The sequence below is a fragment of the Serpula lacrymans genome (assembly GCF_000218685.1).
Source record: "Serpula lacrymans var. lacrymans S7.9 unplaced genomic scaffold SERLAscaffold_15, whole genome shotgun sequence".
In the NCBI taxonomy this organism is placed as follows: domain Eukaryota; kingdom Fungi; phylum Basidiomycota; class Agaricomycetes; order Boletales; family Serpulaceae; genus Serpula; species Serpula lacrymans.
In genome coordinates, this window is record NW_006763304.1 from 742251 (window position 1) to 755128 (window position 12878).

Consider the following 12878-nt stretch of genomic DNA (forward strand, 5'->3'; position numbering starts at 1 on the left):
GGGTATCACGTGAAAGCTGACATGACTTGGTTATGCCGGCAGCTGTGCCTAAGGCTACTCTTATTCCTGTTCTGTCTTACCTCGCGCGAATCTTTCTGATAATCGTGCTGAAAGATAGAATAATTACGACATCTTATAAGCATGAAAGTAAAGCTTGTATATCGCGTTCTTCGCAAGATCTCAGACTGGGCAGCGGATGGTTTCTATTCTGAGGTTTACATCACTGGGGTAGAGAATGTCCCTCGAGATGGACCTTTGATTCTGTATGTCGAATAATGTCGTTACAACCAAAAGGACACTAATCACTGTATATGTTAGCGCATCTACACATCACAACGAGATTATCGATATAGCCACACTTGGTAAGCCTGTTTTTTCTGTTCCCGTGGTTTCGCTGAGACATACAATATATCGCCAGCCGTAACCATTCCTCATCGTCGTCAACTTTGTTTCTGGGCCAAATCGACCCTATTTAAGAATCCCATTACTCGTGCCATCCTAATATCCTCTGGTAGCATCCCTGTCCAACGAAATCCCAACATCACCAGCTCATCTGCAGATCGTGCATCTTCTACGTCGTCTTTGGCCCATGCAGCGTTGTTTAGGGAAACATTTACTGCTCTTGCAAGTAGCGAGGTTATTGGAGTGTTTCCTGAAGGCACGAGTTATACAGAGCCAGGTATAGCGCAAGTGAAGGGAGGGGCTGCTTGGGCTGCTGTTGAATTCACGAAGTGGGCGAAGCGACAGCATGCTACAGACCACGACGTTGCCAGCATGAGTGTGATGGAAGTCGTCATAGTTCCTGCCGGTATTGTGTACACTGACAAGTCACAGTACCAGAGCCGTGTAAGTTCAATGTCCCTTCTTTACAACCGCATTCTCAGGGGCTACCTAGACTTTAGAGCACCGCTAATATATTTTGATTAGGTGTGCGTAAGGTATATATATCGTCGTGTCTATGGTCGTGTTTCAGCACTCAACTCATATGGTCGAGTAGGTACGGGGAGCCAATTATTATTAGTCATTATACAAGCCAACTCGCTATCGATGGAAATGACGACGACGAGGTTACGAAAGCTGTTGTCAAAGAGATTACAGCAGAAATCGAGAGGCGACTGGTGGCATTAACGATCAACTCTCCCGACTGGTAATCAACCATTTTCTCTCCATATTGTCCCTCTGACTCTAGCCATACCTCAGGGATTCTTTGAATGCTGCACGAATGGCTAGAGACATACTTTGGGCAGACGAGGAATGTATAAATTTGAATAAGTTTGTTGAAATATCTCAAACGTGAGCAGCTCTGCATGATTTGGGAAGTTTCAAGTATATTTACACCGTTTTGCAAAGCCTTGTCAACGTATTTACAAGCTCAAACCTGGATACCGAGACGTTTATCCGCACCAAACGATCTCTCATAACTTATCTCGCGCTCCTTCACTACACTAATACCTACCACTCATCATTGGATTCTCTCTATCCTTTGTCTTCCACCTTTCGCCAATCTTTGTCATCCTCCCGTTCAGAAAATCTTCCCACTGTTACCGATGCAACGGCAAAATTTCTGGCTCAACTCTTTTCAACGCTAGTCCATCCTCGAGCGCTGGCTTTCATCCCTGTATTTGTGATTCATTTGCCCGCTTATATCCTTGCTCGACTGGGTGCACGTCTGTTATCTCCTGATCGCGAAGAGGAGACAAAGGCTCAACTCAAGGTGGTGTTTGGTGGTCTTGGGATGGGCGTCAGTTACGCAGCAGTTGCAAAGGTTGTGGTTAGATGGGTTGTGCGCTTTAGTGAGCGCTATACTACATGTACGTTCCACAGGCCAAATACGCTCCTTTCTGGTGCAACGCAGGCCTTAATATCGCTAGGAGGCATTATTTCTGGGAATGACGGTACTATCAAAGGATTCTCGAAGAGCACGATGGGAGCATTAGCTGTAGCTTACAGCTCCGCATGGTTTCTTGCAAAGTGGCATAACTTACTCATTGGGGGCAAGTCTCATCTTACTGTCACTTAAGCAACATTTCTCTGATGCTCAAGGTTGTAGTTAACTTTAAGCAGTAGGCACCATTTCATGGTTTGAGCCACTCAGCGCTGATATCATCGCCGTTTACAAGGCTTAAGCGGACGTTGACTGCATACAAAGTCCTGCGAGGGCTGCTTCCCCGCCGATCTTCGGGTTTGTCCAAAGAAAAATTGGAGTTTTTCTCACGTCCACCTCTTCCTGTTGCAAACCCCTTCATCACACATCGAAGTCAACCATTATCAGTGAACTCTCAATACAGTGATGGCTCGGACGATGATTCCAGTCCAAGTTCTCAAGTCAACCCGATAAACAGGGATATAGTAGACTCCAATACCGAACGCCCTCGTGTGAACTCATGCGATTTGATAAGCCACTTGTTCTTTGCAAGAATGGAGGCATATACAGCGCTGGAGAAATACTTGGGTGAGCTAGCGGTTACGGGACAACGAAATGATACCCTGGATCTGCTCAGGAAGGAGGGTGCTCGATGGTGGCCGAAGAGCGTGTAATAAGCCTAGTGTTCAAAACAATATATCTATAGCGCGAGACGTTTACTGTTTTTCGTTAAGTGCTAGTATCTGGATTGGGGTGCTACTGTCCGCCGCCAGGGTTGGATGTAGCTTTGTAATGTGGCTTTTAAGCCCAAAAGTAAAGGCTGCTGAACCACAACACCTACCATATATGGACGCTGACCAATAGTATGGTTTGCAAAAAACCCTGCGTCTGCCCAACCGAGGACTGCAGCAGATTTAGGTTATGCAGTGGTTTTAGGCTTCTCAACGTTCCTCCTGTTTGTTTTTTCTCTCTGTTATGCTCGTAATTCATCCCTCTAGTCTCTGTGATGTCTGTCTGGATCCATACAATATCTCGTCTACACCCGCTAATGTTCCTCACGCCATTGCTTGTGGTCACATCTTCTGTCTCACGTGCGTCCTGCTTTGCTGGCCTCCTTGCTCTTTCTCGTAGTGTTGCGGTCTTACCTCGACGATCAGATGCCTCCTTGCTCTCAGTCCAAGTGCCTGTCCCCTTTGCCGGAAGGCCTTCCAACCAGATCGCGTAAAAAAACTACATGTGGCGGGCCCACCAGAGTCTGACGATGTCACCAACGATGAAGCCGAGTCTCAAGCTAATGCCCTGCTGCAACGTGTTGCATTGGTTTCCGGAGAGAACGTTGCCGAGTCTGATTTAGTTGAGGTCGTCACGGAGGTAGATCGCTGGCTTGCGACAGAACCGAGTGATGTCTATTCGGTGAGTATCATAGTTTATTCATGGCTGCTGGAATGAAGAGGAGTGGAAGAGGTTTTTTTAATGTGGTAAAGGGTCGTGTCCTTCGCATTCCTTCCCCCATTTCGGCGCAGCGTCCTGTGATCCAGCTATTCCCGATTTCCGGGACCAGCATGTGTGAGGCTGCACTAAAGCATCGTCGCATGGGGTTTATTTTTATACTTTAATTTCATTACGCTCTGAGGCCTTGTAGTGCTGAATTAAATTTCTATCACATAGGTCAGAGCATTGAACTGTTCTGTGGATGCTTTACAGCGCTACAAGGCTCTTCAGGACAAGTACGCCCGCGAAAAGCTTGAGCACCGTCATCTTCGCCACCAATTACGATCCACCAAGCGCAGTGCTGATCAAGACCTTAAAACTGCTCGGGCAGTAGAAGAAAACCTGCTTGCTAGAATCCAAGAAATAGATGATGAACATGCAGCGTGAGTTCACGTCCCTCGCATATAAATGTCAATTTAGCTTATTATACTTATTTTAGAGAGGTGCACATACTCACGTTTATCTGAGTTGGCTGACTTAGCACTCACTTCTACCCCTCTTTATATTAGCTTTCCCGGCTGAAATCGGAACTAGATGCCCTACGTAGCGAACCCCCTCGTGCCCGTAATGTCTCCAACCCTTTACCACCACCTCCCGAACCATTACCCTTCGAACGCCTCCCTCTTTTTGCTAGACCAGGTGGTATCGGGGACGGAGACCCTCTCCTGGGTTCTAATCCACAATCGTACAATACTACAAAACCACCGAGAGGAGCACGTGCAAATACAACAGGAAACATCATACTATCTGGCGAAGCAGGTCCATCTCATGTGTCATCTGGACAGGTCTCTCGCCCTTCTCAGTCAGAACATTCGAGAGCGGAGGAGAGAAACAGAAGAGTGGGGCAATCGAACAGGGATGTCGCAGATTCTGTCAGTGCGCATTCGACACGACGCCGATCTAATTCTTCAAGGCAACAGCCTGCTGCGGACCCCGGTGCCGAAAGATTCATCCGGGCAAATGAATTTTCTCGTGATAGAGGACACATTATTCCTGGGGCCCATCCTACTCAAAGGATCATTCCGACACTTTCGACACTTTCATCATCCCCACCAGAGTGGGCCAGAAGCGATACCAATTACGACAGATATACAGACGTGGAAGATAGAGATTGTAGAAGGAGACGAGACAGAGTTGGACATTCCCACCGAATTGTCGATGATCGTCCAGTAGAGAGTATAAGCGAAGAGCAGCCTGTGAATGATGTCGAAACGCGCATGGCATCTGCATCAGCTTACTTGGATGGCTATGGTTGGGGATATGATTCGGGTTTTTCTATTGCTCGTGGTTCTAGCGCGTATCGTCCAGCGTATCACGACGGGTACATGTCGGAACCTCCAATGCAAGAGCCCAGAGAGCATATGGGAGGTTTAGGTCTATCAGGTGTCCCACAGCCCCTGGCCGTAAGCACAGTCACATCCAGGATAGACGATCAGGATACTCCAACGCCCATGGGTAGACCGAATGTTCTCCCTGGAAGATTGATTGCCACCCAATCGCAGAGAGCTGCCCCTGACCTAGGCTCCGTATCGTTGCTCGAAGATCCATCCCAACGGGCGGCACGCGGAGCGCCTGCCCAAAACGTAAGTCAGTTCTTGGGAGTCAATGGTTTAGGGGCGTCAATTCGAGGGTCTCGGACTAGACCCAACACCCACAATACAGGGGGCGATGTGGGAGCTACTGGCGCATCGGGGAGTTCGGGACTCGGGGAACGAACTACAGGAGGTGATTTGAGTTCACCCGGAAGTGTGACGTCCTGGGGCACTGTTAATACTGTGTCGAGAGGCAGTTTGAGTGATCTCGAACTAATCGGTCTCCAGAACGGAGGTGTGAGAGGACAGGGAAGTGTTGCCAGTGATATATCGCTGATAGGACGTGATGCCAGCCAACAAGAGGGCGAAACCAACGAAGTACACCAAGCCGACGATGAAGCTGGGACGCCAATGATGCAGGGTGCAATGGTTCCGTATGCGAATGGGGCAGGTGATGGTTCTGTTCTTGGCCTGATACTGGAGAGTGAAGGCGATTACACTCGCGACAACAGCATGCAGACCCGGCGACGTTCCATCTCATATACTAATAGACTCCCTGTAGTCGACGATAGGCATGACTCCTCCGACTCGGATCGTAATCAGCGTCGCGCAGAACGGGAGTCTCGAGCTCGACAACATCGACGGCACACCTCTTTGACGCAAGCGGTCAACGTAGAGTCAGAATCGTCGCGCCCAAGGGAGCAAGATGTGGACACGATGTATCAGAATGTAAACGCACTAGCTTTATCCTTCGATGCCTCATTGTCGCTGCATGGGACAACTGCTGCTCCTCGTCTGAATTCATTTCCAGATAACGTGTATAGACCGGATATCGTTGCGCCCACTCCCATCGTTGGTGGACCAAACGTGCTGCATATGTGGGCAAGTCGCCCTTGAAATAGATTTACCGACATATTTTTTTTCTTCTTCCATCTCATGATATCATCTAGACGCTCGAGTATCTTGCTATGATCACGTTTCTGCTTTGTTATGACTTTGCTATACCTGTATTATTGTCGTAGTGTGTTCGGGATTATTTGTTGTTGTAAACAATCTAACGATGTATTCTATAATTTCGTAAGTATTTATTAGTTGTAGTAACCTCAACGAGTCTGCTGCAGTACCATAACGCAAGCAACGTAAGGATAGTAGTCTTCGCGATACAAGTTGATTGGAATTTTCCTGACATCCGCCAAACTTTAACTCAAACCAAAAGAGAAATCCGAATGTATCTTCGAAAGCTTCTGACGGACACGAGGTGTCCCCTCACCGTGTGTCAACAATTATGAATGCGGAGCGAGAAGTAAATCATACATATTTAGTAACCATGAGAAAAGGCCCCCTGTTGATAACATTCTTCGACAGCCATATGACCTCGCTCAATGCGTTCTCAGTTTCTGAAAGGATGCGAAATTAAATTACATTGATTAGTGTACGTGTGGCGTATATCACTCTGGTAAAGTGGGGAATTAGCTCCACCGATATCGCGATGGTACAACGCCCGAGCAGATATGGTGCAGATACCGCTGGAGACGCACTAATCCTGGAAGAGACATTCGTGCTCTCAACTCTCGGACGGTCCCCGCTTCCAATTGCAAGTTCTTCATACAAGTGTACCGGTATCCGGGAAACATAATCGGCACCGGGATTGGAGTTTTGGCGACAAAGGTGTGCCTATCGATGGCGGATCCAAAGGGATGGCTGCCAACGATCAGCCAGATATACCTTCAGATATGCTTCAGAGCAAAAATTAGCGCATTGGAACTTCCCGTTCCACGTCAGAAATACTGACGGCTGAGCTTGGTTCCTTTGCCCCCGGAAGTCTGGTGTGGGGGAGAGGCCCTGTATAGAGAGGTTCTCTGTGCTACATATTACACCCGTGATGCCGATAGCTATAGTGAATGACAGATGAAAAGAATAGAGGGGGCAGCTAATGAAAGACAGCTAAATACGGGAAAACCAAGGTCAACAGACGGTCAACGTCCATGTGATATCGAGGGATATAAAGTACGCACCAGAAACGCCTCTTGGAGCTGAGTAATTTTGCTACTAGAAATAAGGAGTGACCAAGTGCCGATTGAACTTGAGACTTCGTCAAAGGTGAGTCTACCTCCTTGGGCTCTTCAGTTGGAGCAGAAACTAACGTCGGATGCAAGTCACGGCATGTTTTGAAAATCAGTGACGAAAGCCTCATCGACGATCGACGATCATAGAGCAGAGAGCGAGCACCACGGTAGATACGAGATGAAACCCCAGATCAGAGCAGCAAGACAGGAAACAAGGAACAAGACAAGAAAGACAGCATGAACTTAGAATACAGCTAAGGTTGATAAAACGTTGAGCCGCTGCCAGCGGATAGCTTGTTTAGCGCTTGAAGGATCATAATAGACTGGGCGACAGAACAAAGACAGAAGCCCATGTCCAGATATAAGTGAGCTGCACTCTTTGTGACATGAGACGTGATGAAAATCAAGGTGCAAAGAACCGAAAAAAGTATAATCCTCGAGGCAAAGCCGAAATTTGTACGAGACTGCAGTATTTTCGCTCCGGCAGAAAAGAGACGCGCTCGAAGACGTCAGAACTTGAGAGGGGCCACTAGCGCTCGCCACCGACACTCATTTGCAACATTTCGGGACCATAACCGAGTCCATAATGTTGTATAATGGGCCGATCAACCATGCTGAAGGTCCGAGTGTCACATTTAAGCACCCAAACAACGTTGTGAGATTGGTGCGGTATCGTCGAAGCTCGAGATGGCATTTCCAGATGATTCTGGTGATAGCGTGGCACAGAACAAAGCACAGCGGTGATGAGCGTGGAGAAAGCTGCATTGCGATCTCGAGCAGAGTTGGCTGCAAAAACGTGTTGCGGCTGATGAAGTTCTCAGGCTGGAGCGGCGACCAGAAAAGAGAGCATTTTTGAGATTACGTTGTGGTTGAAGGTGTTCTAATCCATGGTGTTTATTATGCAACAGCCGCCGTTTGAGGCTGTTTAAGAGTAAACGGGTAAGGTATAAGTTTCAGAGAACGTGGGGGCAGTGGACAAAGTACGTGGGTTTGAGCTTATAGCAAAGCATGTTCACCACGAGGCGAGGCCGGGCCGATCGCCGGTGGAAGAGCAAACCCCTGTTTATCGCAGTTAGCCTGATTTGTAGTGCTATGTCCCTTCCAGACCGACATTTGTGGGTTATTTCAGGTTATTTCTCGAATAAGAATGTGTTATATAACGTCTAATATAGGTTGTGATAACTCGCTAGCGTCACGGAAGAGCCGTTCTCGCATCTCTGATCTGTAGTACGAATCTCTTGGTGATACCAGTGGCTTCGATCTCTCCTCGCTTAGCTGCCTCGTGCCCTTATAACCTCGTCAAACAAGGGCTCTATCATGTCCGTCCTTTGTGCTACTCAGGCCACCACGCCCCATCCACTAGGCGTAACAGCCGTTTCAGGCTTATACCTCCTCAATCCTTTTTCTGAGCCATCTCACCGCTCCGGGGGTCATTAATACGTCCCTCACTGCCCTCGTCTCCTTGCTCGTGATATGCTCGTCATTCATCCAAACTCTACCTGCGACGTTTGTCTAGAAGGCTACTCAAATGGTCAGAACACTCCCCATGCCATAGTCTGCGGACATTCCTTTTGCCAGGGGTACGCAGCTCATTTCCCATCTCTTGGTCACACAAAGCTCATCTTTTTCTCCTCAGATGCCTCGAGTCGTTAACTCGTCTGACGTGTCCCCTTTGTCGTACCCGATTCGAGCTCCAGGATGTCAGGAAGCTTCACATTGATAGGGGTCAGACACCGCGAGTAACACCCTCATCTGTGACAGACGTGATTGAACGCTCTACCTCTGATGACGAAGCTCAAAGACTGCAGAACGACATTGCCAGGATCGTCAAAGAGGGTGCAAAGGTCTCCGAGTTGCGCAGATTACTCGACGACTGCAGATCCTGGTACAAGAATCAACCCCCTGATCAGGTCAGCCCTTGCTTTCTTTGTTTCACAATGTTCGGGTCACTGATCTCTTTGTGTTTCACAGTATGACAGCCTAAGGGTTAGCTTCTTGCTGTTGTATCATCTGACTGAGACACAGAAGAAGTTGTCTGCTGAAAGCGACAAAGTGCGCGAAGCTCAGGCTTCGTGTGAAGCCTGGCAAACTGCTCGAGATCAGTTGACTAAAGAGTTAGAAGATGCTGATCGTAAACATCAGGATCTTTTGCGACAGTGCCAAGACGAAAAAGAAACTGCACTAGCTGTCGAGAAGAGCTTGAGAGAACACTACGAGCAGCTGGATGCTCAGTGGAAAAGGTAAACAGTCTGCTTTCATCCCTGCAGATAAATGTCTAATTTCTTTGTTGTTCTTTTATCAGTCGAGTACGTATAATCTTTTATTTTGCGTGTGTGTTTCTCAACGAAAGCACTTTAGTACGATAACGCTGTTCTCGAATGCAATCATCTTCGCGAGGAACTGAGGCGCGTACGCTACGGTCATGGCCCCATTTCAGAACAACCAAGGCCAATCGAAGTACGCCAGTTTTATATCACTGACAAACCACACAAAGCTTCCAGCAACGACGACCTTGCGATGGCAAAGTCTGATTCATTTGATTCTCTAATTGACGATAAAGAAAGACTTTCTTCGAAGGAGGCTATGTTTCATCTGTCTCCGGTACCAGATATTCTTTCTCCTCTTCCTTCTGCCATCCAGGGTTTTTGCGCTCTTGCTGAAGACGATGATGACGAAATCCTCAAGGCCAAGATGAAATTAGCCAAGATAGAGGCTGACGACCTAGATTATAACTATCCCGCGAAAGAGAAACCGATGCCATACCCGTTACCTCAACCTCGATCCACCGTACCTATTCCCATCCCATCTCCATTTGACTCTCATTCATCCAGACAGCCTAGCGGATTGTCAATCAGGATGGCAAGGGATTCTGACGTCGCGGCACGGGAGCCTGGGCTTTCCCGATCAGTGTCCCCCGAGAAAGCTTCCAAGTCATCTAGCCGCTCTGTGTCTCCCTCCTCTCGACCGGTTCAAATCAGGCACAAGTCGTCTTCCGTCTACGAATCCAAATCGAAGGACCAAATCGCTACCCGCCAGATCCTCGGTCACGGTAACGATGATCAAAGCAATAATGAACGCTGGAAGGCCAAGTTATATGATATACTTGACAGTCCAGCGACGTCTTCCTCGTTGCACTCAAATATGTCCTCGCGCTCAGATCAGTTCATAGAGCCTCTACCAACTCACCTCATCTCCCGCCCATCATCCTCTAATTCACGTTCTCACACTCCTCCTAAACTCCCACTCGCCGCGCAGCATTCTTCCTCTTCTCTTAGTGTACATATGGACGCCTCAACACATAGACCTCCTAGTGTCTCGCATGCCAGCAAGGCTGCTTGGCAGCTGGAAAACGAAAAGCGAGAGAGAGAACGCGAAAGGGAGCGGGAAAGATTGCGCCAGGCGCCCTCCAACCCCAGCTCGCTCAAGGATACCACCATGGTTTATAGTAGTACCGGAGAATATCGCCAGCGGCATGGAAGCGGGAAGGGTAATGTGGCAAAAGCGCATGGCGTCTGACTTCAATTTATTCATATATCAGCTTCGAACACTTGATTTGGGCTGTCGCTACGCGATGTTGGATTCACTGTGTTGGGTTCACCTGGAGCCTATCGTCCACTTGTCTAGTATTTTGTTTATCATGCACTGTGATTCGAGCGAGTAGTTTGTACAGCGTGTGTACTTATAGTGCTGTGTTACGCCTCAGATATGTATTGTGTTCTTTGCAAGGCACCACTCTCTTTTCACCATAATGTTAGCAGTGCTAATAGGCTATTTATAGCAGGATAAAAGGATGAGATTGTTTACGATATACGTGTACAGCAAGCGTAACATAGAGAAAAGACGGAATAAGATAGCATCATAGAAGTAGTAGAGAATATAGCAAGTGGGCTGTACAATACCATAGAAGGTAACTTCGACAATTTCGACAACGAACTCACAGACATCAGGTCAGGATTGAGCCCCACACTGGCTCAAAGTCACCCCACAAAATTGGGCCATGATGATCCAGAGCACAATCAGAGCGACCAAAACGCTCAGTGCTATGGTTCTGCTATTCTTCCACCACATATCCCTTCTGACAGTTCTCGCACCCCTTCTAAATGCGGTAGCCTGGGTAGCCATTGTATCCGTCTTGTCAACGAGCAGTTCTATACGTTCTCCTCTGCTGAGAATTTGTTCCACATTCTTGACCATGATATCTTTCACTTGATTGAGCTCGGTTTGTGCACGAGCGAGTTCGTCGGCTGGAGGCGCAGTGTTGTAGGTATGCATGAGAGAAGCGATGGTGGGCGAGAAAGTGCCTTGGTATCCATGGGCAGGAGTCGAAGAAAGAGCGGCAGACGAAGAAGACGGGAGATCTGTGAACTATAACACTGTGAGGATCGAACAAAAACAGGGCTAGTAAGAGATTTACCTTTCGTTGTAAGTCAGTCAAAAATGCGAATGGTACCCTCCTGTGTCATTTGGCACAAGCAGTCAGCAACTAAGGGGTTAACAAAATAATATGCAGCAACTGACCGTCCTGCCGACTCGTCGGCCATTACGAGATAGACGAAACCATCGTCTGCGATATAGTGGAAGAGATATTGTTCCCAAACATAAGTTAATTTACTGTCTCCCTGAGGAATCTTTGATAATATAGTCTGGGTCGCTGTGCCATATTCCATGTTACAACCACATGTATGTCTGGGAAACACTAACTACGCACCGTGCGAGAAATCTCGTTGTCCTGCCTGGTGTTCAGCGAGAATTGTAGATTCCCGGGCAACTAATGCATGTATCTGAGAACGTGGTACTTAAGTTGAGCAATAGAGCGGCTGGACCTATCACATACCAGCGACATGATATTCGTTTCTTTGATTCTTAGACTGACAGTGCGTGCGGTGAACGTGGTAACCAGGAAAGGAATCTGGGTCACGAGACCAATAGTGTTCCCACGGCCTCGCAGTTCCACGACTACGTTTTGCCAGCAAACGCGTTTCCAGCCTCTTCAACTGTGACCATAACAAAACTATGGTATGTCCTTTTTCTCAACCGTTTCTTATCCAAATATCGTTGATTTCTAAATATTAATACTTAATAGTCTGACTCGGACGCATCTGGCCGTAATGGCGCAACTACTGGACGCCCTTCCGCTGTAGCCAAACCCCCAGGAGCTCAGATTCGGTATGCAAAAATGACTCACTTGTTCAATCAGTAACATATTGATTATCTTGTATCAACCAAGCCGACGTGCTGCTGGCTCTCAAGCATCAAGACCAAATTCGACTCGTGCAGCTGGCGCTGGAGGGTCTTCGGGGACCATGCTAAAGCTGTACACGGATGATTCCCCCGGTTTACGAGTGTATGTTTCTCATTTTTGCATCTTTTACAAGAGCAAAATATACTCAATAAATTTCTGTCGTAGTGACCCATTCATCGTTCTGGTTTTATCTCTGTCGTTCATTGCGTCTATCTTCTTCCTCCACATCTCTGCCAAAATAATTCGGTCGTTCAGCAAGTAGTGGCTCGATTAATGCATTCATTCTACTTTGGCACTTTGTGCTGGGAATATTAGTGAATTTTCGGGGTTCGGAGGCTTCTCATACCAGGTTAAGGCCTCGAAGGATTCGCGCTGTACTAAAAGTACTGTTCACCTGACAGCAGCTGTTTCGCTCGTCGCTGTTCCCGCGGCCAATCTACCCATTGCATTGGTTCTTTTGCATGCTTTAAGCCTCATGAAGCAGCAATGGTCTGTTTGATTTTTAGCCCTTTATATTTGAGATCTGAATTCCTGCCTTCCTGAGTCAACGCCGCAGTCAAGATGTGACTCTTCTAGCTCTTCAACATTCTTATGAGATCATCAATGTGCATCTTCACATGTGTGTTGTACCCTGCAGTCACGTTTACATACTTCCAAATTCAAAAGTCGGATTGGTTATGGCT

General features: G+C 47.6%; 7 protein-coding genes across 7 annotated transcripts; 6 read left to right on the forward strand and 1 right to left on the reverse strand.

The window, feature by feature from the left end:
• Window positions 1-141: 141 nt before the first annotated feature.
• On the forward strand, window positions 142-2538 carry SERLADRAFT_442786 (uncharacterized protein; the record flags this gene model as incomplete). Its single annotated transcript, XM_007323346.1, has 8 exons — window positions 142-263; window positions 319-362; window positions 419-846; window positions 928-938; window positions 998-1147; window positions 1201-1293; window positions 1351-1811; window positions 2150-2538. 8 exons carry the CDS (start codon window positions 142-144, stop codon window positions 2536-2538), a joined length of 1698 nt encoding a protein of 565 aa, XP_007323408.1.
• A 307-nt stretch (window positions 2539-2845) lies between these two features.
• On the forward strand, window positions 2846-3184 carry SERLADRAFT_478535 (uncharacterized protein; the record flags this gene model as incomplete). The annotated part of the gene is made up of 2 exons (XM_007323347.1): window positions 2846-3085; window positions 3117-3184. The coding sequence occupies 2 exons, from the start codon at window positions 2871-2873 to the stop codon at window positions 3121-3123; spliced, it is 222 nt and encodes a 73-aa protein (XP_007323409.1).
• Window positions 3185-7426: 4242 nt separating this feature from the next.
• On the forward strand, window positions 7427-7923 carry SERLADRAFT_478537 (uncharacterized protein; the record flags this gene model as incomplete). Its single annotated transcript, XM_007323348.1, is given in 2 exon segments — window positions 7427-7861; window positions 7878-7923. The coding sequence occupies 1 exon segment, from the start codon at window positions 7540-7542 to the stop codon at window positions 7807-7809; it is 270 nt and encodes an 89-aa protein (XP_007323410.1).
• A 496-nt stretch (window positions 7924-8419) lies between these two features.
• SERLADRAFT_401388 (uncharacterized protein) lies at window positions 8420-8972 on the forward strand (the record flags this gene model as incomplete). Its single annotated transcript, XM_007323349.1, has 3 exons — window positions 8420-8533; window positions 8590-8861; window positions 8923-8972. Coding segments are annotated over 3 exons (394 nt in total), but the record flags the coding sequence as incomplete, so codon positions are not given.
• Window positions 8973-9704: 732 nt separating this feature from the next.
• On the forward strand, window positions 9705-10686 carry SERLADRAFT_401389 (uncharacterized protein; the record flags this gene model as incomplete). The annotated part of the gene is made up of 1 exon (XM_007323350.1): window positions 9705-10686. One exon carries the CDS (start codon window positions 9810-9812, stop codon window positions 10467-10469), a length of 660 nt encoding a protein of 219 aa, XP_007323412.1.
• Window positions 10687-10732: 46 nt separating this feature from the next.
• Window positions 10733-11823, reverse strand: SERLADRAFT_478542 (uncharacterized protein; the record flags this gene model as incomplete). The annotated part of the gene is made up of 5 exons (XM_007323351.1): window positions 10733-11318; window positions 11368-11407; window positions 11472-11604; window positions 11662-11734; window positions 11788-11823. 5 exons carry the CDS (start codon window positions 11794-11796, stop codon window positions 10902-10904), a joined length of 672 nt encoding a protein of 223 aa, XP_007323413.1.
• Window positions 11824-11945: 122 nt separating this feature from the next.
• On the forward strand, window positions 11946-12623 carry SERLADRAFT_478544 (uncharacterized protein; the record flags this gene model as incomplete). Its single annotated transcript, XM_007323352.1, has 4 exons — window positions 11946-11969; window positions 12037-12119; window positions 12181-12297; window positions 12361-12623. 4 exons carry the CDS (start codon window positions 11967-11969, stop codon window positions 12455-12457), a joined length of 300 nt encoding a protein of 99 aa, XP_007323414.1.
• Between the last annotated feature and the right edge of the window lie 255 nt (window positions 12624-12878).